The sequence below is a fragment of the Xyrauchen texanus genome, chromosome 25, assembly GCF_025860055.1.
Source record: "Xyrauchen texanus isolate HMW12.3.18 chromosome 25, RBS_HiC_50CHRs, whole genome shotgun sequence".
Taxonomy (NCBI): domain Eukaryota; kingdom Metazoa; phylum Chordata; class Actinopteri; order Cypriniformes; family Catostomidae; genus Xyrauchen; species Xyrauchen texanus.
This window is the reverse complement of record NC_068300.1, coordinates 26,733,914-26,760,586: the sequence shown is the minus strand read 5'-3', so window position 1 is coordinate 26,760,586 and position 26,673 is coordinate 26,733,914. Positions and strand designations below refer to the sequence as shown.

At 38.5% G+C, this 26,673-nt stretch overlaps 3 protein-coding genes and 2 non-coding genes across 11 annotated transcripts; 4 read left to right on the top strand and 1 right to left on the bottom strand.

Moving 5' to 3' along the window:
• Window positions 1–207: 207 nt before the first annotated feature.
• On the bottom strand, window positions 208–11,176 carry LOC127618548 (tuftelin-interacting protein 11-like). 4 transcript variants are annotated; one of them, XM_052091060.1, is made up of 14 exons: window positions 11,114–11,176; window positions 10,293–10,522; window positions 9,662–9,818; window positions 9,403–9,556; window positions 9,116–9,243; window positions 7,820–7,975; window positions 7,549–7,740; window positions 6,790–7,104; window positions 6,459–6,565; window positions 6,204–6,372; window positions 5,882–6,125; window positions 1,142–1,284; window positions 798–963; window positions 208–710 (listed from the first exon to the last, which is right to left on the bottom strand). In XM_052091060.1, exons 2-14 carry the CDS (start codon window positions 10,499–10,501, stop codon window positions 349–351), a joined length of 2,502 nt encoding a protein of 833 aa, XP_051947020.1. In that variant the 5' UTR covers window positions 10,502–10,522; window positions 11,114–11,176; the 3' UTR covers window positions 208–348. The 4 variants fall into 4 exon arrangements, with proteins under 4 accessions (XP_051947020.1, XP_051947017.1, XP_051947018.1 ...); XM_052091057.1 differs by having other exon boundaries at window positions 10,293–10,505; window positions 11,114–11,172; XM_052091058.1 differs by having other exon boundaries at window positions 10,293–10,505; window positions 11,013–11,166.
• Window positions 11,177–11,179: 3 nt separating this feature from the next.
• LOC127618547 (nascent polypeptide-associated complex subunit alpha-like) lies at window positions 11,180–21,974 on the top strand. Of its 4 annotated transcripts, none has more exons than XM_052091054.1 (9): window positions 11,194–11,262; window positions 12,164–12,239; window positions 18,043–20,010; window positions 20,377–20,462; window positions 20,573–20,650; window positions 20,747–20,893; window positions 21,149–21,277; window positions 21,462–21,584; window positions 21,857–21,974. In XM_052091054.1, the coding sequence occupies exons 2-9, from the start codon at window positions 12,170–12,172 to the stop codon at window positions 21,869–21,871; spliced, it is 2,616 nt and encodes an 871-aa protein (XP_051947014.1). In that variant the 5' UTR covers window positions 11,194–11,262; window positions 12,164–12,169; the 3' UTR covers window positions 21,872–21,974. The 4 variants fall into 4 exon arrangements, with proteins under 4 accessions (XP_051947016.1, XP_051947014.1, XP_051947012.1 ...); XM_052091052.1 differs by having other exon boundaries at window positions 11,238–11,368; XM_052091056.1 differs by lacking the exon at window positions 18,043–20,010 and having other exon boundaries at window positions 11,180–11,262.
• Window positions 20,993–21,070, top strand: LOC127619386 (small nucleolar RNA SNORD59). Its single transcript, XR_007967556.1, has one exon. It is a non-coding gene; the product is annotated as a small nucleolar RNA SNORD59 (small nucleolar RNA).
• On the top strand, window positions 21,676–21,752 carry LOC127619387 (small nucleolar RNA SNORD59). Its single transcript, XR_007967557.1, has one exon. It is a non-coding gene; the product is annotated as a small nucleolar RNA SNORD59 (small nucleolar RNA).
• Window positions 21,975–22,912: 938 nt separating the features above from the next.
• LOC127619267 (uncharacterized) lies at window positions 22,913–24,357 on the top strand. The gene is made up of 3 exons (XM_052092122.1): window positions 22,913–23,303; window positions 23,539–23,727; window positions 23,965–24,357. The coding sequence occupies exons 1-3, from the start codon at window positions 23,187–23,189 to the stop codon at window positions 24,154–24,156; spliced, it is 498 nt and encodes a 165-aa protein (XP_051948082.1). The 5' UTR covers window positions 22,913–23,186; the 3' UTR covers window positions 24,157–24,357.
• Window positions 24,358–26,673: the final 2,316 nt, after the last annotated feature.

Genomic DNA, 26,673 nt, shown 5'->3' with positions numbered 1-26,673 from the left:
AAAGTTGCTTTGGGTATACATGTCATTCTCTAATATTTGTAATGGTTTATTTTCTGGTTTGATTTATTTTATTTTTTTATAAATTCATTAAAATAACTTTTCCAATAATTAAAATGATTTGTGAAATGAAGGCCAAAACAAATGAAAGTAGTTGTTGTGACATTGCATTTAGATTTAGGCCAAAATTTGCCATAATGACTTGGTGATTGTAGCTTAATGCAATACAGTCAAGCATTGGGTTAATTTAAGCACAAATTTATTTCAGAGTCAGTTCTTTAATATATAAAACCGTATTATGGTAGACATAGTTAAACACTTTTCTTAATTCCACTCAATACAGCATCAGTCTCATTTGGCCATGTCAATAAGGCTCTGTAGGGATGTTGGAACCCAAGTTTTCTCGCCTTGCACGAAAACCACTCCACGCTCAATGTAGATGACTATTCTGCCAAATGTGAATAGCTGTTTGCCCATATGCCGTTTGGCCACAAGTGGCATGAAAACAATGCCATTCTCCTCAGCCTTGGTCTGGACTAAATCTTTGAAATTGGTGGGTACAGATGTTAGTACTTGGGCAGTGCCTGGTGGCCGTGGAATAGAATTCTCCACTTCACGGCGCTCTGGCTGCACCTCGTACTGGAAATCTTTCCTTCTCTCTGTCTGAATAAGGTATGCGATGTTCTCCCTTGCTCCAGGTTGCATGTACCCACCTGCAAAAAAATGCAGTAAAGATTTATGGGAAGGTAGAATGACACACTTTTTTGTTTTCTGGAAATAAATATGCATGCATGACTAACCCAGTCCAGAAGCAACAGAACGGTTCATAATGTCGAGAGCTTCATTCAGTTTGTCTTTGACCAGTGGGTGATTGAGCAGGTTCTCTGAGAGCAAGCTCTTCCAGCCCAGATACCACTTGGTAATCTCCTCATAGTTTGGGTTGTTACTGAGCCAGGAACACAACACCTTCAACACGAAATGACATAACATTTGGTTCTTAAAATACAAGCCAAATTCAGGCATTATACCAATCAGGTTTTTTTTATTTTTTATTATTGTTAGCACTTGTACATGATTTGCATTAGTACAAAAGGTATTGTGTTCTTTTGACTAACTTTAAAAGATAAAAATGCAGCAAGCTGACCTGTAGCCATTTGGGGAAGAAATTCTTATCCATTAGTCCCACCATGGTGGAGATAGAGAGCATGCCCTCCCAGTCCATCACCCAGTTAAATGGCTCCAACACCTGCTGATGAGGATTCACCACCAGCTCTCCCAAACATAAAGCTGCAACACAAAGTTTAGACACTCACACAGACTACGGTGACCAAATAAACATGAGTTTGAATCTGGCCAGTATGAGTAATGCAAGTGAATGGTGATCAGGCATTTGAAACTCCAAAAAGCAGAAAGTCAGCATAAACATCACTCCAGTGTTTAAATCAATGTCCTCTGAATCAATCCAGTTGGTTTTGGGTGAGAACAGACCAATATATAACCCTTTTCACTAGGGCTGGGTATTGAGTTCGATACATTTTAGGCACAGACCGAATTGCCTCTAAACAATCGAGTATCAAAAAATGTCACTTTCGCTTTTTTTTTAGTCTCGTCAACGTCAGTGATAAGCATATAGCATGCTAGATGTGCCCAAATCTAAAAGTGCTGGTGATTGGCTGTGCTTAGGCATCAAGGATAAACACTTGTACCAGAAAATGAGTTCCAGGACTGAGAATGTTATAAGTAACATTGCTAACACTGTTCTACATTACAGAGTACAGATGACAGAAAAGCCGTATATGGGCATATATGAGGTGCTGATACAGAGGCGTGCAGTCTCGTGGAACACGTGCATTTCTGTCTTCCGATTTTTATTTTTTACGAGTGCTGCAAATGACCTCAGACATCTCAGTTCAGGAAGTGCTTTGAGTTCAGTTTACTTTATTTAAACAGAACAGTTTATTGTGAACGCAACTCTGCAGCCTGTAAAATAATACAAAAACACGTTCACCTCGAACCATGATTTATATATCAGTAATTATTATCATTATTATTTCTAAGTTTTTATGTCTTCATTTGTATAAGTAATTTTCCGGCTGCATGTTTAGGCGGATTCTTGCCTGACGTTAAATGGAAAGGTGGTTACATATATATATACAGTGAGGAAAATAAGTATTTGAACACCCTGCTATTTTGCAAGTTCTCCCACTTGGAAATCATGGAGGGGTCTGAAATTGTCATCGTAGGTGCATGTCCACTGTGAGAGACATAATCTAAAAAAAAAATCCAGAAATCACAACATATGATTTTTTAACTATTTATTTGTATGATACAGCTGCAAATAAGTATTTGAACACCTGTCTATCAGCTAGAATTCTGACCCTCAAAAGACCTGTTAGTCTGCCTTTAAAATGTCCACCTCCACTCCATTTATTATCCTAAATTAGATGCACCTGTTTGAGGTCGTTAGCTGCATAAAGACACCTGTCCACCCCATACAATCAGTAAGAATCCAACTACTAACATGGCCAAGACCAAAGAGCTGTCCAAAGACACTAGAGACAAAATTGTACACCTCCACAAGGCTAGAAAGGGCTACAGGGAAATTGCCAAGCAGCTTGGTGAAAAAAGGTCCACTGTTGGAGCAATCATTAGAAAATGGAAGAAGCTAAACATGACTGTCAATCTCCCTCGGACTGGGGCTCCATGCAAGATCTCACCTCGTGGGGTCTCAATGATCCTAAGAAAGGTGAGAAATCAGCCCAGAACTACACGGGAGGAGCTGGTCAATGACCTGAAAAGAGCTGGGACCACCGTTTCCAAGGTTACTGTTGGTAATACACTAAGACTTCATGGTTTGAAATCATGCATGGCACGGAAGGTTCCCCTGCTTAAACCAGCACATGTCAAGGCCCGTCTTAAGTTTGCCAATGACCATTTGGATGATCCAGAGGAGTCATGGGTGAAAGTCATGTGGTCAGATGAGACCAAAATAGAACTTTTTGGTCATAATTCCACTAACCGTGTTTGGAGGAAGAAGAATGATGAGTACCATCCCAAGAACACCATCCCTACTGTGAAGCATGGGGGTGGTAGCATCATGCTTTGGGGGTGTTTTTCTGCACATGGGACAGGGCTGACTGCACTGTATTAAGGAGAGGATGACCGGGGCCATGTATTGCGAGATTTTGGGGAACAACCTCCTTCCCTCAGTTAGAGCATTGAAGATGGGTCGAGGGTGGGTCTTCCAACATGACAATGACCCAAAGCACACAGCCAGGATAACCAAGGAGTGGCTCTGTAAGAAGCATATCAAGGTTCTGGCGTGGCCTAGCCAGTCTCTAGACCTAAACCCAATAGAGAATCTTTGGAGGGAGCTCAAACTCCGTGTTTCTCAGCGACAGCCCAGAAACCTGACTGATCTAGAGAAGATCTGTGTGGAGGAGTGGGCCAAAATCCCTCCTGCAGTGTGTGCAAACCTGGTGAAAAACTACAGGAAGCGTTTGACCTCTGTAATTGCAAACAAAGGCTACTGTACCAAATATTAACATTGATTTTCTCAGGTGTTCAAATACTTATTTGCAGCTGTATCATACAAATAAATAGTTAAAAAAACATACATTGTGATTTCTGGATTTTTTTTTTTAGATTATGTCTCTCACAGTGGACATGCACCTACGATGACAATTTCAGACCCCTCCATGATTTAAAAGTGGGAGAACTTGCAAAATAGCAGGGTGTTCAAATACTTATTTTCCTCACTGTATATATATATATATATATATATATATATATATATATATATATATATATATATATATATAATTTTATCACTTTATAATTGTCAATGCAAAATCACTTAAGCAAGAATATTCACTAATCCATCAGCCCCGAGGTTTCCGATGTAATTGGAGATATATATATATATCCTCCAATTGTATTGTATTTTCCTGGATAACGAAATATCAGACGGGTAGGTATTTTAAATGCACTTATTTTTTTAGTTTCATTTGAACTTTGTTAAAATAAATAAAAAATAAAGTTTGAAATCAAGGTGTCTTGATTTATTGTGCAAGCTTAACCCTAACAATGTTTAACGTTTATTCCATAGTACCACCTAGCGTCCAACCAGCGGTGTTTGTCGTTTTCCTGCAGATTTTTTTTTCATCCAAAGTATCGGAAAAAGTGTTTGTATCGATATCGTACATTTTTGAACGATACCATGCCCTACTTTTCACTGTACATCTTGACAGCAGTCTTCTTGGCGATCAAGATTTCAAGCTCTATTACACTTCCTACAGTGCTATTTAATGTCTGCACATGCTTCATGTACTTAAAAGTGTTTAAGAAATTAATTATACCACTGGAGTCGTATGGATTACTTTTATGCTGACTTACTTTTATGCTGACTTTATACCCTTTTTGGGGCTTAAAAAGGTCTGGTTACTGTTACCTTGCATTGTATGGACAAACAGCCTTATAAAAATCATTGTTATTGCTCAGCGGAAGAACAAAAGTAATTCACATCTTAGATAAGGATATATTTACATGCACACCAATACACTGATTACTCTCTAAAATCAGCTTATTTAAATAATTGTGTTATTCTCTACTTTTGATGTCAAACCATGAAATGGAATGCGCTCAACATGTGCGCACATTGGATGAGCCAGTAAGAACACAGGGTAAGGCATTACATTGCAAGTAAAATCGGCAAATGGGCAAAACTCTACCCATGTCGACAGGGTTATTCATGAGCAGTTTATGGCCTTGACACTGATAAAGAAACGTGGTTTATTGTGTTTACATGACCGCAAGCTTTGTCGGCTTATTAAGCATAATCAGTGTAAGAATGTGCATGTAAACGCGATCAGTGAGGAGAGAATTTTCATTTTGTGTTGAACTATTCCTTTAAAGGAGTATTCTGGGTTTAATACAAGTTAAGCTCAATCGACAGCATTTGTGCAAAAATCAGTACAATGGAAGTGAGTGTGTTTTTTGTTGTTGTTTTTTTTAAACGTATTTTATAAAAGCACTTGCATTAATTCTTCTTTTAATAGTATGCTATAAATGCTGTCGATTGAGCTCAATTTTTTATTCAACCCAGACTATTCCTTTAAGATTTCTCCTACTGTTATAAGAACAGATTTCAGAGTGTCAGATTTCCAAACACAAGTAATTTTTTTTTAATAAGCTACTAGATAGTTAAACTTATTTGTCAGATGGTAGCCAATAAAATCTGAGCAAGTATACAATTATTTCTGTTGCACTGGATGTTTTCAATTTGCCCCTCAATATTCTGAGCAAGCAACAATTTGTTATTTTATTAATGGGTCAAAGAACAACAGACCACCCACTCACTACACATTTATAACACTAAAAGTAAAGAATAATAATCGGGATAAATGGCATCCCGACTGTAACTCCATTGGGATGCAGGGCTTGGAGAATCAGGACAGTCAAAAGTGTGAATCGGGAACGATTTTTATCGAGATGTCTGGTCACCCCAGACACAATGTAAATTCAGACTAAGGATGCAGCTAAAGATTATTTTGATAATTGATTAATCTTCGGTTAATCGGATAAGAGCATAATTTTATTTCCTGTGTTACCTCTGAGCACAATAACAGCAACTGGCCCACATTAAACTGAATGCTTGTGATCTTTAAGTGTTTAACATAAAGTGCTGCCATGCACTGGACAACTTGTGTCTTGATTTATTTTCTATTTCAGTTTGTCTCAAATTAGTTTTCTCATGAAAATGCATTTTTCACTTCTGCAAAATAATGGTACTGACAGAGTTTCTCCATGCACATTGATTATTTTAGATTTTTAGCAATTAGTTGTTACAGCACTAATTCAGACAGTCTAACAGATAAGCACATACCAAGTTTGGGGACGATATTTTTGACCATAAAGGCCTCCCAAGCACCAGGTGTGAAGACATCTTTCCAGGGTTGCAGAATAAGTCTGGCGGAGGAATCGCTGGGGTGCCAGCGCTGTAGGGCATGGGCGAGCTTACTGCGGATGGGTGCGTACAGGGGCTCAAGGCGGGCCTGCATCAGGGGCAGCCAAGGATGAATCCATGAATGGATGGGAACTGTGTCTGTCAGTGGGTTCCAGTTGTCCACCTGTCCATGAACAGAGAGAGATTCAGATTCTCAAGTATGATAATGCATGTGATGATGATGCAAATGTAAAACAAAAACCTCTCTCTGTAGTCGTGGGAAAATAAGTTGCTCCAGAACATGGTCCAAAATCCACAGTGGTAGCAGAGGGGCCCAGCACTCCACACAGTCCACCATGGGCCCCACGTTTCTGGTCTGCCACTGAGACACACAGCTCCTCATGACGGGAACCCACACCTCCCATATCAACCTTGAGCCACACAAAAACACTTGCTCAACTAACCTGCTTACATATCCACAGACACACCACATATACAGGACTCACACATGGATTACCTGTGGTAAGGGTCCATCTGAGAAGGGTCTGGCCTGCTGTGAAGAGACTGTAAGCTCTCAAGAATGGCCCTCCATTGACCAACTTCCTCTAAACCATCTGAACAATCCTATAGATAAAGACAGATAAACAGTTCAGAGCTTAAAAACATGGTGGACACAAAATACAGGAAGAATTGATCTTCATAAAACATTTATATTATTTTTTGTGGTGAAGCCTTTATTGTTGTACTGCTTGTTTATTAGTTGTAATATAATCAAACAGATTATCAATTATCGGATTAAAAGGCTACTATAAGACTGATATAGACAGTGTTGTGACTGAAGTTTTTACCTTCAATGGATCCCATGTGCAGAGTTTCTCTTTCAGTAGAGGATGCACTACAGATACAGCTAGATCTCCTAATCCCAAGGTTTTATACTCCTGATAGAACTCTGTCTGGAGTTGCTGGAAGACTATAGCACATTCTTGAAGGTTAAGCTTAGGACTACACTCCTTTTCACCCGCTTCAAAACGCTCCACCAGGTCCAGCACCCGCTCTAACCGACAAAGATCCTCTGACTCCTCTGCAAGCCTGCCCTGCAGGGCTTCGCTCTCATGGGTAAGGGTCACCACAGTGTCCTTCTCATGCTGCAGACGCCTAGCACTCTACACATTTAACACAAACAAAGTACTTTGTTCAGAATTTGTTGAATGTGTCAGTCAGAGACAAAAACAAGGCACTTATTATAAAACAAATTATGCATTTAAATATTAGAAGATTTTAAAAGTTATGTTAAATGTCCTGCTAGGAGAAAAATATGTAAAATAAATGATTTTACTGTTTCTGGTGTAATGATGCACCACACAAATATCCAATTTTGTTCCATGCTTTGTTTATAATTTCTATTCGCTTCACCAATTTAATATATCTTTTTCACCACTTGAATTGAGCATCAGGTGGTACTTTGATGGCCTGGACTGATCTCCTCAGACATGGAGCTGGTCTGAAAAGTTTGCAAACCACTGATGTTATTATATACTGATATTGACAAAGTATCTTATTTTGCCCATTTCATCAGTAGATCAGTTTAGTTTGTTTGAGTTCTGTACCTGTAGGATGTCTTGCTCTGTGAGCTCAATGAGAAGTTGGAGGTTGTGTTCTAGCTCTGGAAGAGAGAAGCCAGAGCTCTTCTTTTCTTGTGTGCTCACACTCAAAGGGGCTTCCTCTGGGACACTATGTTTCTGACTCATCTGACTGTAACTATGGTACACCTTCTGTTCCCTGCCCGTCATATCTATCACCTGAAACAGAGGAATGGTGGGTTAATTGTTGAGTGTGCAGTGTATATTGACCATTACTCTACATCTGATGCACTCATACCTTGACCCGAGCCAGTTCTCCAGCAGGTCTGCTCATGCTCTTGTTGGCCAGTTTGCCATGAGCTTTCAGTTGTTCCACGGTCTTGTAAGAATATTTAGGTTTTTTCTTCACCACTCCTGGCTCTTTACGCCATTGCCCCAACTCCCGCTGAAATTCCTGCAAAAGAGAGAGTTAAGAATAAAAAGTGTTGATTTGAACATAGACATAAATGTAATTTTTTCAATTTTATTTTAAAATAAAGGTGTATTTCACTCTATTTACAAGGGCTGGGTATTGATACAGATTTCTCAATTCAATTCAATTTCGATTCACAAGCTCTTGATTCATTTAAATTTATATGGGTATATTTCTGTTATAATATCCCTTTCTCTTACATATGAAAAAATTTCAGCTCAGCTCTCAGCAAAAATGCTGTTAATTACACATGGGACCTTCTAACTAGGTACATTATGAAAATATTGATGTTACTAATTATATTTCATTCCTTTTTCATAATTTTTATCACATTTTAGCTTTTTAAAAATGAACAAATCCATATTTTATATTTGTTACATGTTTATTGTTTAATTATATCATTTGTATTATTTACAGGTATTTACATTGATTTGTTGAACATGTGTTGAAAAACATGTGTTTTCTCTTTAAGAAAACTAGCAGTTCTGCAAACAGCATCTGTAAATCAGCACGTTAATGAGTGAGACTCAAACGGCTTTTTCTCATCTGTGTTATGCCTGATAAGAATTTTGTTGTTTTTGATCAACAACTGACTGTAAACAACAGAAAGGGGTTTAAAAAAATACATAATTCAATGACAAATGGGTTGCGTGGATCTTGTCTTTGGACACACATTATACGGAAACACTTTTATTCTCAACAAGCTGTGAAACTGAGCAACGAGCGATTTCCTCTCATTGTAGTGGAGGGTTGCGCATAGAGTAAAAGAACGTTCTTGGGATTTAAGAATTGATATCGATCAAACGAAGACCACGATGCATCGGAAAATCTATATTTTTACCCACCCCTAATAATTTTTATTGAGTTATACAAGGGATGGTTTTGTGTGTGTGTGTGTGTGTGTGTGTGTATATATATATATATATATATATATACACACAGTTTGATGCAGTCATCATCAATAATAGAAAAAGTGCTTTTGTGTCATGTAAAAATATGTTAAATCTCAAACTTTGGTATTATGCTTGCCATTAGTTTAGGCACTAGCAATACTACATTTGCACAGACGGCCCCAAAAAAAAAAAAAAAATCCAAACCACTCCTGTTTTTGATTTGACTTACTTTTTCCTCCTCCTCCTCAGAGTCTACAACTGGGAAATCCTGTAAGGACTGCCGAGTCCTTTCATTACCATATGCACCAACCGCTCCCTTCCCCTTCCGCACCTTAGCTTCAATTGGATTCACAATACCTGCAAATTATATTCACATATCAGGATACTGTAAAAATAAATTCCTTAAATCAATCCAGGTAAATAAAACATGACACATAACATAATTCACTATAAGCTAACTGTACTCAGACAGAATCAGTCTGAGGTATAAAAAGGCTATGGACTGATTTGCTTTACCCTGAGCATTTTTGCCCAAGCCTTTTCCTGGAACGTAGCCCATCTTCTGCAGGAGTTTTTGGCCAATGCCTCGTGTGTGCTTCTCCCAGGTTCCCAGGTCCTGTCCAACCCTGATACCACCAGCAAACATCTGGGATGTCTTAAAGCTCCCACCCTGAACAAATACATTTAAAGACTGGTATCAAGTCATATTTCCATGGCCCAGAGTCCAATACCTCACACTTGTGGCTGTGTAAAACTTATAGGCATCTCACTGTACCGTTTGGAGTTTTTTGGGAGCAGAAGTTCGGGGTGGAGGAGGTGTATCTCCACCTTGGCTAGAGTCATCTGAATCCTCCTTTTCTGCTTTCTCCTCAGCTGCCGTCTTTCGTAGGCCAGCGCTCACAAAGTTTACCGGAGCTGAGAAGTCCTTCGATCTATGTTGTTACGAATATATAAAGAGTTAGTTCACTGAAAAATGAAAATTCTGTAGTCACTTGCTCATCCTCATGTCTTTCCAAAGCCATATTACATTCATTCTTGATGTTAGGCAAAATGATATGGACTGACAGCCTCAGTCCCTATTCACTTTAATCGTATGGAAAAAAGGCGCAATGAAAGTGAATGGTGACTGAGGCTTTCAGTCCCTAGCATTCTGTCTAACATCTCCTTTTGTGTTCAATAAAGGTTTGGAACAACAAGATGGTGAGTACATTTCAGTTTTGGGTGTTAAAAGGAGAGTTGTTCACATAAAAACAAAACTAAAAGAGCCAAGTGAAGGGAAATTTGAATTCTCCTACAACAAGTAGGCACGTATGTCTTCAAAAGCACTTATTACATAGTTATCTAGGTCTCTGACCGCATAAAATTGAGATGAGCTCAAACATTCATTATAAACAATGGTTCCATACCTCTTGCCTCCAAAGCTGGGCTTCTCATCATCAGAGTCATGTTCAGCCCAGATCCCATAAGTCACCTCTTCTTTCGTCTGTCTGTGCCTCCGTCTTTCTGGGTTGAACTCATTGGCCAAGTCCCACTCAGAGATCTCAAACTTTTCAATTTCCACACCATCCTCCCCCTCATCACCTCCCCTCCGCCCATACAAATGGGACATAGACATCTCGCTGTGAGGATAAAAGATCTGTCAAGTGTGATTAAAGTGAAACAGCAAAAAAGCACAGTGTCAAACTATTTTTGTGTAGCACTTTTTACAATTGTTTCAAAGCAGCTTGTGCCTTTAAACCCTTAGTGAGCAAGCCAAGTGTGATGGTGGCAGGACAGTAAATCCCTAATATTGTGTTCAAGACATAGGAAAAACACCATCGTCCTCTGGCAAGACACACAATACAAAACATGTACAAATGCCACATTTTATTAAGATAAACAGGATGTGCAATACGAGTGCACATTGTATGAAACAAAACATTAGATGTACGATTCTGGAAAGGATAATATGTTGTTGGATAAAAACAAAGACAGCACGCGGTGTCTTTTAACTCATACTCATAGGATAAAGGTGAGTGTTTTCATAATATTAGTTACATGTGAACGTTTTTAACGCTACATTTATTCAGTTTAGCATTGAACTGCTATTTACGGCGAGATTGCTGTATACAAGAACACCTGCCTACCTTTAAAACAGTTATTTTGCTATTTTCTGCTATTTCAATCAACCGATGTAACTTTTATGTTTAAATAACTGAGCGCTAAAAACATATAAACAACATTTAACCTAAATATGTGGCTTCTCCCTTTCAGCAAGCGAGCAGCGCGTTCAAGAGATACTTCCTGTTCGTACCGGAAGCAGAGTTATGACATCACATCGACGCAGTAGTCAGAAATCCTCTCTTACAGCCATCGTGGATCCTGTGGCCTGAACTAGTGAGTACTTCTGTATTACATCTTCTGTCATCCAATGTTGCTTAAGCGCTTTTGACCCCTCAAGCGGTGCGTGTGTTGATGCCTTAGTATTCCTCTGTGCCTAATGGTAAGTATTTATTTATTTGGTGTGTCTCTTGAGGAAATACTTTAATGAAGACAACCAGCTGATTGTTCAAAATGGGGGAAGCGAGACGCGCTGCATTCTCTCTTACGAGCTGGGGGCTCTGTGTAACATCGTTTCAATTCTAGCACATTATTTGACAAAATCCCATTAGAAATATCTGTAGTGATATTTGTGGGAAGTTTAATGTAACGTAAAGACAACGGGAATTTGCATTGTGTGCCAGTAGTCACAGATTTGAAAGTTTATCTTACCAACTAAACAAGCCATAGGCATAACATGCTTAGGATAGAAATATGCACATGCTTTGAAAGTATTATACTGACTGTACAGAGCCAGAGGGCGTTTATCTATTTAGTCCACATTGTTTTGTTTTCATTTGCGCTCACTGAGTTTGTCTAATACAGCGGCGGCGTGACAGTACTGCTCTCGGTAACACGTGAGAATGTCCGTCACACTATACGCGCACCTCTGAACGTTTACTTGCACTACTCCTTTGTGTAGTTCTGGTCCTGAATATGTTCTAGTTTGCATTTGGACGTTTGATAGAACGTAAGAGTCTCTGTGCAGGAGACCTGGGAATGTTATCATGTAAGATTGGTATTATGTGTGTTTAATTCAGGCTGTGAGACAGCTGACAGCAGAGGCCTAGCAGGAAGAGGCCTAGTGCGTCGCTCCACTTAATTTCGAAATAGCAAAATAAGTTTAACACAAAGACACATATTTTCTTTACTTATGAGATCCATATGACATGTGTAATGATTTGTATTTCTGTTGCAGTCCAGAATGCCTGGCGAAGCCACAGAAACTGTCCCTGTTACTGAGCAGGAGATGCAGCAGCCACAGGCTGAGACGGGTGAGTACTATCTTTAAATGTGCATGTCTGAAATTAAATGTGGCTTGTGCAAAGGGTCCTGGAGCTATATATATATATATATATTTTTTTTTTTTTGGGGGGGGCAGGCAGGCAGTTTTTCTCCATACAATACAGTTAGGTTTTTTGCACCTGTTTCTGACATTCGTTTATGATTGCCATCTACCAGCTGTTGTAGAACCTTCACAAAGCAAGTTCCTCTGGTTGGAGTGGTCATGGTTTTTGAGTCACCTAGGGTGTGTCTCATCTCACCCCTTAACATTATATTGTGAACACCCATTCAGGCACTGGCAAGCGTGTTAACTCTTAACTAGGGATGTGGCAGGGTGGTCGACTAATCAACAAGTCATCCAACAACTGACTTGTCAATTAGTTGGGTTGACTACTAACATAAATATTTTTAGTTGTGGTGGTTTAAATGAGAGACACGTTTCTCAAATTAATTGAGACACGACTTCTTGGAGAACGTTTTTACATGAGGAGAACTTGGTGTGCTTAACACTGAACAACAGTCAGCATGGTAAAATGCTCTGCAAGTCATTTTGTATCTTTAATGCTTTAGGTTTAGTCCTTTAATGTACTATACATTTCAAGACAATCACTGTCGTAGGGGTGTGTTATATATCGTCTATGATAATTGTTGTTTTAACGATCTGTGAAATCACTTTATCGAGTTTTTTTTAAATGAGTGACAATCTAAAAGCCAGACGAAGTGTCCACGAATTCACTGCGTGCTTTAGCAAAGTATTTTATATACTAATGCACATTCAGATCGTGATGTTGCACATTAGATTGCAGTGTGTATGACAGAAGTTACAAATTAGCAAAGAAACGGCAAGAGACCAACCCAACAACCTCGCAACCCATGCTAGATTTAATTGCTAGATGTGGGTCATCATCAATAGCATGGAGGTGGTTTGGTTTTGAAAGGCCAGATGCTAGTCAAAAGACGCCAAACTGTAAACTGCCGAAATTCGTTTAGTCAAAAGCAGCTCGACGACCAACCTGTTTTACCATCTTCGAACTAACCACCGCACTGAATATGAAATGCGAGTCAACTGAATACAACACGCCTGCAGCTGATAGGGTAAAATAAAAAAAAAACACACTCGACAAACTTTGGCCGAATCATTTAGCAAAAAAGTTCCTTACGACAAAAAAGATGGCAAGAAATAACAAACGCTGTCACCAATTACATCGCAAAAGACATGGTGCCAATTCAAGCGGTTAAGAGAGATGGTTTTAAACCACTTTTGAAGAATTAAGACCCAAGATACACACTGTTACTGCTTATTTTTTGCATCTTTGACTTTATGCAAAATTTTACAGAAGGGTTTAAGTTGTTTACAAATGCAATATTGTTTTTTTCTTGTGCTTTGGTGACTTATTACAATGTCATATTTTTGCTTCTTGCTTGTATGCTGCACAGTTCACCTTACAGCAGAGCAGAGTTTTGTATTGTTCTTACTTGAATGCTTCAGTTTTAAATTATAAAGACCTCTTTTCCTTCAATATATTGTTTCGATTAATAATATCAATATTATCATGTTATGCTATTAATATGTTGTAAGAGGGAACTAGTACAATATCAGACTTCTACCAATTTTTTTTTTTTTTGAGGGATGCAAAATATAGAGATATCATTTTTTGTCAATATCGCACACCTCTACTCTGTCGAAAGTTAAATCATCTGCTGGGAGTAATGCTCCAGTATTTTTGAGGTCCTGTGTTTTTTTTTATTATTAATTCACCCTCAGCCCAGATACAAGATGTATCCAGGTTTCTTTCTTCATCAAAACAGAATTTAAGATTTTCAGGATTTCATTTCAGGCCTCCTCCTTTAAACAATGCAAGTGAATGTACTCCATTTTTTGATGGGTCCAAAATCCATATTAGGGCTGAAACAATTAGTCAACATTATTGACAACGTTGACATAAAAAAAAAAAAATTCTATAAAGGAGTTTGTTTTTTGTTTGTTAAAGATGGATCGAAATCAAGGGAACAAAAAGGTGAGAGGGTTTAGCCCATTATACAACGCAAATATTTTTATTTTTTTGGTTTGTTTTCCAATATATATGCATTTGGCAGACGCTTTTATCCAAAGCGACTTACAGTGCACTTATTACAGGGACAATCCCCCCGGAGCAACCTGGAGTTGAGTGCCTTGCTCAAGGACACAATGGTGGCGGCCATGGGGATCGAACCAGCAAACTTCTGAACAGTTCTTTAGCCCACTACGCCACCACCACTCTATTTTTTCAAGAGAAAAAATAGACCGTGTTCAATTGCTCATAACAGAATGTACAAATAAAGTATACACTGTTTTGTTAGCTCACAATACAGTACACTGGTCATTTTATATCTGTAATTTCATGCACAAGTAAATACAAAATATGTTAGACTTATTCCAGGACGTTGATTCACAAATATAAGTGCTTTGATCGGTTAACACACTTGAATTAAGGATAGATTGACAGGGTTTGTGTGTCTGGAACAATCAAAATAAACCGCATCTCAAATGAGACCCAGTCAGAGACAGTCCACCTTACCGCACATCTCAAAACACTCCTGTTAATAGATGGGTGCTGCATGAACATTTAAAGGGTTTTGTCAATGATTGAAGAACTATCCTGTCCCTCTGTCAGCAGCGTGCCGTGGGGACTCGCGTCGGTACTATTAACTCTGTCAACTGACACCAAGGCTCTTCGCCATTGTTTCAAGAATAATCATGAGACAGCCCATTCTCGTCAGATAAGGCCACGCAGTCTCATTAATATTTATGAGACACTGACGCAACGATACACTGTAGTACAGGGACACGGCACATCGTGACGTTGACTCAATGTTGATTTTAAACCCGGAAGATGAAAATGGCACAAAAAATCATTACCACTTCCGTCTTAATTTAAAATAATGGATACTTTGTCTTCTATCATGTGTAACGCATCTGGTTACATCTCAGAAAATGTAGTTTAGTGTTTCATGACCCTTTTACATATACTAGTCATTCAAACAACCAATGACTAATCGATTATAAAAACTGGTAGTTTTGCACATACCTTCAGTGAACAATGTGACATTTGTGACTCAATTACCTGCAACGATTACGAATCGTTTACGAAGTTGCATTAAAACAGAGCTGGTATTAATCAACAACATGGCTGTTTAAATTACTCTGTTGGACATTTTCGTGGGAGGTATTAAAATGTGCAGTGTTATGAGAGATAAATTACATGGATTAAGAAATAAAAATACAAAGTGTATTTTTTTTATCATATTAAAGCTTAAAATAAAAATAAAAACTCCCCCTTTCATGCACACAGTGGATTAGAGAAACGTCTGACTTCCTAGTCAGTGCCCTGACTACTGAACAAGGGAGTTGATCGAGAGACACCCCAAGAGTCTAATTTTTTATTTTTAGGTCAGTGTGATTTAAAAGATGCTCTGTTTAGCATAGCAAACAAGAACTCTAGTGTAGTTTTGTGAAACTACATTAATTGGTTAAGTACAGGCATGTTGATTGGTTATGTGGTGGTAATACTGAGAATATTAGTTGGTTTTGAAATATTAAAGGCTGTTCCAGGACCCAAGAAATAGCCCACAGTTTGATTTGCCTGCACTGACTTGTATTGCAGAAAGTTAAGGTGTAATTGAGAACCTGTGCATCACTACGTCTGTGTGCATATAACATAAACCAATTCTGCATGACAAATCAACTACATTGTCCTAACCGTTAACAAAATTTGAGTGATTTCAACCTTTACATATATATATTTTTTTTGTCCATTCTGATAATGCAGACAAATTAAGATACTATCAGAGGTTTTATTTCTATGGTATTTTCTTGAGGTATTTGTTAAATTCAGGAATGTACTTGCAAAAGGCATATTGATCTTTATGAGGAGGAATGGAGATGCAGTTAACTGCTTGTTTGCTAATTAATGGTCTGTTCACATCAAACCTGTTTTTCTGGTGTGCTTTTGAATGGCAACAATGTATTCAGATGGCACTATTCACAGCGGGTCTATAAATTATTCGCCAACAATCAGAAGGTTACAGAGAGGGCAGATTTGTTTTTCTTCAGACTGCAATGAAAACTGTCTGACCAATGAGAAAAGGGTTTTTGTTATTTTTCAAGTGTCGCTGCAGCTGCTTAATCCAGAGTGTTGGTGGCAGTAATCAACTGGCAAACACCGGAATTGGACGTGCAACTGATACACTCCCAGAAAATGAAATACTTATAAATAGTTAGTTCACTTGTACTGCAAACATAAACCCGATCTGTTTTTGAAAGTTTGCTTATTGTATTTTGTCGTAATGTGTATTTCAATGTCCTTGTATATTCTCATGGCAAAAATTGTAGCGAGGTTTGGCAATTTGTTTGCACTAAGCTTGTAGTAAAATATCCCTTAATGCTATACATGCAATGTTTTAGACGAACAAATTGCAGAACCACACTGCTATTTTTATTTCAAGGACAATGTAACAAAGTATTGCAATACTTTAAATAAAGAAAATACTGTGAGCAGTGTTTTCTTTTATATTATTTTTAATAGATGCATCTTATTTTATATTATACTGTTACTCTCGATGTACATTATTCCACGTGTATTTATATCACTGTACCTTCTGTTAAATTATCCAGGCATTATAAAAAGAGAAGTTGGGTTCTGGAGTCTGGAATATATACCTACTTGTAGCAAAATACACGTGAAAATAAATATGAAACGGTGCTTTTTACTCCACTCACTTGCTTAAAAAACACAATTATATACTCCTCAAGCATCAATATCATGGAAAGAACATAAGGACAGTTACACCAAATTAGGAAAATAAATACTTTAACACCATTTATTATATTAATCTCAGCTGTAGTGTGTGGACAGAAGACTGGTAAAATAAAAGCATTGCCTACTGTGCAGGAGTAAATATTTTTAGTTGCATTTGTTTACGGACTCTGTGAATGGACCTTCTGTCAGATATTCGTCTTGCAAAATCATCACAGATTGGGTGTGAACCAGCCTTAAGAAGTGTCTCTGAATATTGATTTTATGGAATACCATAATTTATTTTAGAAATGAACCTAATTTTAAAAGATGCAGTCACAGCCCTTTCCATTCAGATAAAACTGCTTTCTCAACATACTGCCCTCCATCTCAACACTTCAGGTGGGTCATTTAAAAGTCTGACCTGCTGCTAGTGTTAAGACCTTTATCAGATTTGTTTCCACACAATTAATTTCTGTAAGCACTTAAAAAAAAATCAGGAAATGTAATTGCCTTTTTATACGTAGAAATATAGAGTTTTATGTTTTAATTTTTTTTGATTATTATTATTTCTTGGAGTTAGCAATTCTTCCAATTGCTTTTGAAATATTAATGATTGACATTTGCATATATTTTTTTTTTGAGTACTTTATCAGAAATGGTAAATTGGACTTGAATGTGTTGGCGAATACTGTTATTAATATTTTAACTTATTTAAAATGAATGTTTAATATAGAGGTTTTTTAGGTACTGTGGTTCATTGACAATTCCTTTTATGGTGTATGTGTGTTTACAGAGACTCACTGTTCCTAACCACATTTGTATGGTGTGTTTTGTTTGCTTTTGTAGTCGTGTTTTTGTGGAAAGTCTAATCATTTTGCAAAAGATTTTGTGGTGCAATATAACACCTTTGTGTAGTTTCTTGAAGGCATCCCCCATAATCAGCATGTGTGTTAAGATATACACCATGCAACTTTGTGATTGCCAAAAAAATCACTAGCCCATTTATTTCCATTAGCCAAACCTGCTGGTCCTGTGCCTCCCCCTGTTGCTGTGGCCCATGTTCCCTCTCAGGCAAAGCCTAAAGAGAGCAAGACTAACTTCAAGCGGTCTACTTCTCACACCTCTGCTCCTAAACCTGTTCCTGCTGGACGCAGGAAACGCTCCTCTTTATCTGCCTCCTCAAGCTCCCCCACCTCTCCCAAAACTGCCTCTGGCCCTCATGCTACCCCACCATGCTCCCTCCTGGCCTCTCCTCCAGCTGACACTCCAGTCACTGTAAAAACTGACCAAACTGCTACCAAGGTTGTAAAGGCTGGCAAACAGGGAAAGCAACAAAAAGCAAAGAATTTCAAACCTGCCGAACGTGAGCATACGGTTGCACCTCCCTCCACCTCTAAGTCTGCTCAAGAGTGCACACCACTTGCAGCTCTGCCACCTCTTGCTATATCTGCACCAGAGGTAGCAAAACCAGCTGGAGATGCAGCTCTTTCCCCTGTCTCTCCCAAAGTTGCTGTGGCTCCTGTGGCTTTTAAAGTCAACTCCAAACCTGCTGTCCAAGCACCCAAATCATTTACAGCAGATATGGCCTCCAGTCAACCTAAAGTGGCTGAAGCTCCCAAGGCTCCAAAAGTATCAACCACTGTGGTTTCAGAACCCAATAATTCTGCACCTCCAAAAGCAGCAGCAGCTAAACCTGGCCCTGCTCCAGTGCCAGACAGGAAGCCAGCCCCTGCTAGCAAAGCAGAGTCTCTTAAACATAAACCATCTGTGGCCCCCACAAAGCCATCTCCCTGGGTTACACCTTCAGTATTACAAGATGATGATCTCCCACCACTCATACCACCTGAGGATCCTGTTACAATGCCTTTTATCCCCCCCATGCTACCAAGCACAATCCCTGTAGTAACCCCAGCAGCTCCTAAAACTGAGCCTGTTGCTACCAATAAAGAGTCTGCCCCTAAAGTGGAGTCAGCCCCTGCCCCTAAAGTGGAGTCAGCCCCTGCCCCTAAAGATGAGCCTACTCATGTACATAAAGCTGCCCCTAAAGCGGAGTCAGCCCCTAAAGCCAAGCCAGCCGCTGCCCCTAAAGCCAAGCCAGCCCCTGCCCCTAAAGCGGAGTCTGCCCCTGCCCCTAAAGCGGAGTCTGCCCCTGCCCCTAAAGCGGAGTCTGCCCCTAAAGCGGTGTCTGCTCCTGCCCCTAAAGCTAAGCTTGTCCCTAAAGATGAACCTACTCATGTACATAAAGCTGCCCCTAAAGCGGAGTCTGCTCCTGCCCCTAAAGCGGAGTCTGCTCCTGCCCCTAAAGCTAAGCTTGTCCCTAAAGATGAGCCTACTCATGTACATAAAGCTGCCCCTAAAGCGGAGTCGGCCCCTGCCCCTAAAGCTAAGCTTGTCCCTAAAGATGAGCCTACTCATGTATATAAAGCTGCCCCTAAAGCGGAGTCTGCTCCTGCCCCTAAAGCTAAGCTTGTCCCTAAAGATGAGCCTACTCATGAACATAAAGCTGCCCCTAAAGCGGAGTCTGCCTCTGCCCCTAAAGCGGAGCCTGCCCCTAAAGTTAAGTCTTCCCCTAAAGATGAGCCTACTCATGTACATAAAGCTGCCCCTAAAGCGGAGTCGGCCCCTGCCCCTAAAGCGGAGTCGGCCCCTGCCCCTAAAGCTGAGCCTAAAGTGGAGTCAGCCCCTGCCCCTAAAGCTAAGCCATTTGCTGCACCCAAAGCTGAGACTGCCCCTAAGGCGGAGTCTGCCCCTGCCCCTAAGGCGGAGTCTGCCCCTGCCCCTAAGGCGGAGTCTGCCCCTGCCCCTAAGGCGGAGTCTGCCCCTGCCCCTAAGGCGGAGTCTGCCCCTGCCCCTAAAGCTAAGCCATTTGCTGCACCCAAAGCTGAGACTGCTCCCACCTCTAAAGGTGACGCTCCTCTTGCCCCTGTCCCCATGCTAGTTAAACCCCCATCCATACTGGAGCCAGTCATCAGGAACGACAAGGGTATCTCCTTTTCTTTCTATCTGTTTCCTTGTCTTTATAATTTTATGTGCGTATATAATTATTATTTGTATTTATTTTTTTAAATGCTTTTGGATAGTTAAATGCACACTGGGGCATACAACACTGGTTGTCCTTTAGCAGCGACAGTGGTCTGTTTCGGAAGAGTTTAATTTGGTGTTAAAGGGACATTAGGCCAATAATGAAATGGGTTTTGCTCGAGTTTATCAACTATATAATCTCATTCTAAAGTGGAATGGTAGTTTACTCCCAGACATCTTGCAGGTTGTTTAAAATTGTGTATACATTTTAAATGTATGTTCACAGTTTTCCCAATTTGAAGGTTTGAATTATTTTTGGGTGTTTTAGGGTCTGGCACTGAATCTGACAGTGATGAATCTGTTCCTGAGCTGGAGGAGCAGGACTCTGCACAGACACAAACACAACAGGCACAGGTAAATCACTGTACTCCCCAAATCATTTCCCTTGATCATGAAATTTGGGGAGAGTTCATACAATTGAGGGTTTTCCATGGAACTTATCTGAAACTGTTTTTTTTCCATAGCTGGCAGCTGCTGCTGAAATTGACGAGGAACCTGTCAGCAAAGCAAAACAAAGCCGAAGTGAGAAGAAAGCCAGAAAGGTATGCCATTCCATCAAGAAACCACATGAATCTCATAACCTCTAATTCTTCATAATGAATAAATTCACTATTTTTAACCTTGCTTCTCTTTGCTAGGCCATGTCCAAATTGGGTTTGAGACAAGTTGCTGGCGTTACTAGGGTAACTATTCGCAAGTCCAAGAACATTCTCTTTGTCATCACCAAACCAGATGTCTACAAAAGTCCAGCTTCAGATACATACATTGTCTTCGGTGAGGCCAAGGTAAAGACAAACTACTTTTAAATAGTTTAATATTGGTGTGCATTTCTTAAGCTATTGTTGTATTTCTACATGACAACCTTTTAACCTAGGCTAGACATCCTCTTTATGATGATTTAAACAGTTTGACTTTCGTTCTTCTGAGACTGATGAAGTCAAAACAATTCTGTCCTGAGAGAGGAAATGGTTACAGTGAAGGTGGTGCTATCTGAGCCTCACAAAGCAAGCTAAAATCATGATGGTTTATTTTCCTCTCAGATTGAAGACCTTTCCCAGCAAGCTCAGTTGGCTGCTGCAGAGAAGTTCAAGGTGCAAGGAGAAGCTGTTTCAAACATCCAGGAAAACACACAGACGCCCACAGTACAGGAGGAGAGTGAAGAGGAAGAGGTGAGAGCTAATGCCATTGTTATTGCAGAATATAACCGCTGACTTCGTGAAAGGTTTTGCTGTCTTAAGTGACATTTTAAACGATTTATTTGTTCTGTATGTATATGTTATGATATTGGTTTAAAATATTAAAATAACGAATTTATTTATTTTTTACCGAGTCTTTTTATTTGTTTGTTTACAGATTGATGAGACTGGAGTGGAGGTCAAGGACATTGAGCTAGTGATGTCACAGGCCAATGTGTCCAGGGCAAAGGCTGTGCGTGCACTGAAGAATAACAATAATGATATTGTCAATGCTATTATGGTGAGTTTTAAATATATACCACTTTAGGCAAATCAATAAAATGCATTATTTAATTGTTTTATTGTTTGACACTTCACATGAATTTCAGAACTCTTCTGTGATGATTTAACAGTATGACTTTCGTTCTTCTGACTTTTTTCTGGAGACAATTCATCTGTTCTGAGAAGAGCTCATATACAGTGCATTTGCATTAAATTATGAATGCATTAAATACAATGTCATGATATTCTTAAGTTGTCTTGCTCTGTTTCATGTTTTGTATTTCTTCACAGGAATTGACAATGTAGATGGAGATCAGGGACTGGGTCACGCCAAGATGTTGCTGATTTGATCTACACTATTGTTTGTACAATTTATACGCAAGAGAAATAAAGGTGTGGCTTGATGAAATGTGTCAGTTTTGTTGTTTTTAGTGGATTTTTGTATTGATGTAAATTATATTTATCATTTATAAGTTACATTTATCATGAGAAGCTAAAAACATTATGTGCATGGAGCAAGGGAAAATAAACTTCTGTTCACCTATGAAATAGCTGGCCGTACCATTAATTTCCTTGTCTGAGGATAGATTTTTTTTTTGTTTTTTGTTAAAATTTTAATTGTTCAAAATAAAGATGGCCTGTCAAGATTGTCATAGGGCACTTTTTCGGAAATATCTACTGACAGTGAAAATATTGTATTTTGAAAACTTTAGCAAATGTTTCAAATACATTCATAAAATGGGGATACGGTCACACAGGTTCATTTTAGGACACAATTTCATGCAACTTAACCCTCAGAGACCTAGCATAGCAGAATTGCAAGATTTGTTTAAAACAATTTGATATATGTATACATATACATATATATATACAGTACTGTGCATATTGTTAGGGACTTGGGGAAAAATGTTGCATAGTGAAGATGTCTTCAAAAATAATTATATAAATAGTTTTCATTTATCAGTTAATGTTATACACAGTACAGTAAACTTAAAGCTAAATCAATATTCTGTGTGACCACCTTTGCTTTTAAAATAGCACCAATTCTCCTAGATAAATCTGGACATAGTTTTTCTTGGTTGTTGGCAGATAGGATGTTCCAAGCTTGGAGAATTTTACATTGAATGTCACAGCTTGCTAGTCACATGAAATTCATCCCAGAAAGGAAATGTCATTTTTTCCTGGAAACACTTTCAAGGGGGAAAAGGGAAAATACATAAATGTCCATGCTTGGGCCTAAATCAGCAATATATAATACATTTTGGTGATACTTAGAAGAGTACAATAAATGGTGTTAAAGGACTCTTATTTTGGAAAATCATCCAGCAATAAGAAACAAGTTTTCACGTTTAATTTGTCGTGAGCAATATGACTGGCCTATCAAAGCCCTAAAATAACTAAACTTGCACCACAATGAATGTTGAATTGCCTCCAGCACACATATTTGCATATACACAAACATGAGAACTAATTAAACCTCCGCTCGTGTGTTACCTAATCGTGTTGTGTAAAAGCGTGACCTTAGCAAGCGAGCTAACATGCATCGAAACTGCGCAGGTCAGTGAATGATGTGACTCCATATGTGCAGACTAGATGAAAATTTCCTCTCACTCGGGTAACGATGACTGTCAGCGCAACATGGTTCCGAGCTTTACGTTGTATCACATCCAGGACGAGCGTGTTTACTTCACAGCGGCTGATCTCCAGTCAGCAGAGAGGTTCTTCTGAAAACATACGGGTGAGAACTGGCTTCTGTTGGAATGATAAATGTCTATATACTAAAGTATACCAATTGCATTGGGCATAAGCTCTAAATGTTTACTTGCATGCCATGCTCACACAGACTTGTATTGGATTGTGCATGAAAAGTTGATGAATCCCAGGAATAATTAAACTTCTCTCAATTCTGGAGCTCAAGATCCAGCATCATCGCCATTTGTATTGTTAAATATCCTGATTATTTCATGTGATAGGTACTTTATGATGGAGAGTGCCCAATATGCGTGAAAGAAATCCGCTTTCTTCAGTTTCTTCAAAGAAACAGAGCAGATAAAGTACATTTTGTGGACATCTCACTACCAGAATATGATGGGAATAAATATGAATGTGTCAGTTATGAGATGGCAATGGATGAAATGACTGTCATTGATAAGAATAACAAGGTGAGTGAAAGAATATTTTCCTCCTCATGTGAAACGTTTCAGGGTTCAATGGAATATTATGCATTAGAGGATGTTGGATTGTTTTCTTATTTTTCATTTTCAACTAGTTGCTTTAGAAGAGGGGTTCTACTAATTGTTAAATAAATGATAATTTTTTTAATTTTGTTTATTAATTTTCAAAATTAGTGCTTAAAATCTTTAATATCCTTCAGTGTTTTTGTGTTATTCTTATTTCAGATTCACCGTGGTGTGCCAGCTTTCACAGTAATGTACAGTGCAGTGGGTCTGGATTGGCTTGGCTGGTTCATCTCTCTCCCACTGATTAGGCCTCTAATGGACCGAGCCTATGATGTGTTTGCAAGAAACAGACTAAAGTGGACCGGCAGAGAAGGCTGCACAACTGGCCGCTGTGTGAAAAAAGAGAGCTAAGGGGCAGAGCGCTTTAATGACATGTAAATGGAGCTATTGTTCATAACAGTGATTCGGTTTTCTTTTTTGCATTTGATGAGAATGAATAATAGGTAAATAAATGATGTGCTCAGAATAAGTCATTTCTATCTGCCAGTTGCAAGAAGATGTGCTTTATTTAAAGTTTTTTTTATGAAATGAAATAAAAGGATCTGAAATCTGTAGCCTACTAAATGGGTACAAAAACAGTTCAAGGAACAAAAACTGAAAACATGAGAAATTTTTTTTAGAACGTAACCGAAAATGGGAACAAAATTATTTTCAATTGTTCCGGAGTGATTCTGAGGATAAAGACATGTATAATTAGCCTACTACATATACATGCACGTTTGATCCAGATACAAGGAAAACATTAGAGGTTAAAACGTAAATTTATTTTAAGTACATTTCACAGTTGTTTCCAAGTCTTCACTGAATTATTGTTAGATATCAAGCAATACAGATCTTGCTGCTGAGTTTAGGTCTGTAATTAAAATAATACTTAACTGTTAATTAACTGCTCGTTATGATTTCTATGCTGGTAAATCCACCATACAGGAAAGAAATTGAATTGCTTATTTTGGGCTTGTTTTTCCAGACCAGGTTGCTTGATTCCCTTGCGAGATCTGGCAACACTGCATTTGGTATTTCATTAGTGCAGAGTACTGTCCTTTTAAAAAGAACATTATTAACCACTCTTATTTTTTTTTTCTAACCGGCAACCTTTTAGAAAGTAGGCCGAAGAACTTTTGAACCAGAATGAAAAGATACTGAAATTAAAAACATTTAGTTCTCAGTCCCTGCTACTAAATATGTACACTTACCCAGTCTACTAAACTTAAAATCACCAACACTGGTTTAGTTACTGTATTTTTGCAGTTTTGTTGGGATTGTTAGCAACATTTGGAAAAATGTCATTTTAAATATAGGTGTAGCAGTACAGATTTATCATTAATGACAGGTGATTATCTAAATAGTTATAGCATTGTAAAATATCTGTTCTTTGTTGTGTGAAAACATTCATGACCAATTTTTGTGCTTGTTACGTAGTGAAAGTGTAGTAGCCTTAATATTTTCTCAGTGTAGGACTAAATTTAGCAAGGCAGTTATTACATATATACGTAGGCCTATAGATCAGTATAGGACTTAAAATTCATTAAAATTATGAATGGTCCATGTCATGACATTGCATGTGGATTTGTACATGAGCTTCATAGCAATCAAAATTAACTCAGCATCTAAACTATTAAAACCAATGTGACGTGTATACAGGAATTTATTCAAACTAGGAGGGTAATCATAACGCCATAGTGTTTACACTTACAAGAACTCTGAATATGCACGATCAACCATTAGGTGCAGAAGAACAAATTGTGCTTTAATGGGGGCTGGCCACAGGTTGTGAGCTGCTCTCAACTATAAACTGACCAGTATGATTCTTGCACAGAGTGGGTTGGGATCAGAATAATAACCACAACACCCCACATGAAGTAATCCAAGACAAGCAATGCATGTGTTTTGGAAAGAAAGTGATCAAGTTCTCAATTTGAAAACAAGCTCACAAGAAGAGGAGAGAGCCAGGTAAGATACATTATCTTTAGTTCATTTGCTAGGCCTTCAAACCTCAAAGTCATCCTCAAGGTTAAGTGTGCATTGCTGCATTGGGCTAGACTCAAGCTGCCCAACTTGACCTTCTGTCTTGTTCAAGAATATGCTGTTTATAATACATGTTGATCATTGTATGAGCACATTTAAACTTTTACTGTGCTTTACAGAATTCAAAATCAGAACTTGTTATATTTAAAACAATATAAACTACCTGGTAATTCCAAAGGGACTTTAAACACAACCACACATACTGAGTAACCCTTGATGTCCCAAAGTGTCAATATACTGAACGTTGGTGCATTAATGCCAGTTGTATTATCTACTTTCTATCAGTCATTAAAATTTCAGTCACCTTTTATTAGTGGTGCTTGCAAAGCATCACTATTGTAATCTCACATACTTATTATTATACTTTTTATTTTTATTTTTATTAGTGGTGCTTGCAAAGCATCACTATTGTAATCTCACATACTTATTATTATACTTTTTATTTTTATTTTTTTTATTAGTGGTGCTTGCAAAGCATCACTATTGTAATCTCACATACTTATTTTTATTAGTGGTGCTTGCAAAGCATCACTATTGTAATCTCACATACTTATTTTTATTAGTGGTGCTTGCAAAGCATCACTATTGTAATCTCACATACTTATTTTTATTTTTATACTTTTTATTATTCTATCTCCGTACAAAACTTGGCACCTAACTCGTCCCGCACCGTTTGGCGTAGACCCACGAATGAGGTGTCAAATCGAGCGGCCTATTGAGGACACGTGTGCTATGACTTTTATAAGCGATCGAGGTACGGTAATTGCCCCAGGGGCAAAAAAGCGGCGAAAAATCCCATAGACTTAACATTGCGACAAACTTTGGCGCGTCACAGCTCCGGCG

What these genes read in the sequence shown, in the direction of transcription:
- LOC127618548 (XM_052091060.1), bottom strand. Translation starts at nt 10,501, where the DNA reads ATGTCTATGTCCCATTTGTATGGGCGGAGGGGAGGTGATGAGGGGGAG. An exon ending in CAGATGGACCCTTACCACAG is followed by an intron (nt 6,373 to 6,458) that starts GTAATCCATGTG and finishes GTGTGGCTCAAG; the next exon opens with GTTGATATGGGAGGTGTGGG. An exon ending in AAATATCGTCCCCAAACTTG is followed by an intron (nt 1,285 to 5,881) that starts GTATGTGCTTAT and finishes TTTGTGTTGCAG; the next exon opens with CTTTATGTTTGGGAGAGCTG.
- LOC127618547 (XM_052091052.1), top strand. An exon ending in CACAAACACAACAGGCACAG is followed by an intron (nt 20,463 to 20,572) that starts GTAAATCACTGT and finishes TTTTTTCCATAG; the next exon opens with CTGGCAGCTGCTGCTGAAAT. An exon ending in AGGAGAGTGAAGAGGAAGAG is followed by an intron (nt 21,278 to 21,461) that starts GTGAGAGCTAAT and finishes GTTTGTTTACAG; the next exon opens with ATTGATGAGACTGGAGTGGA.
- LOC127619267 (XM_052092122.1), top strand. Translation starts at nt 23,187, where the DNA reads ATGACTGTCAGCGCAACATGGTTCCGAGCTTTACGTTGTATCACATCC. An exon ending in GTTCTTCTGAAAACATACGG is followed by an intron (nt 23,304 to 23,538) that starts GTGAGAACTGGC and finishes TTCATGTGATAG; the next exon opens with GTACTTTATGATGGAGAGTG. An exon ending in TCATTGATAAGAATAACAAG is followed by an intron (nt 23,728 to 23,964) that starts GTGAGTGAAAGA and finishes TTCTTATTTCAG; the next exon opens with ATTCACCGTGGTGTGCCAGC.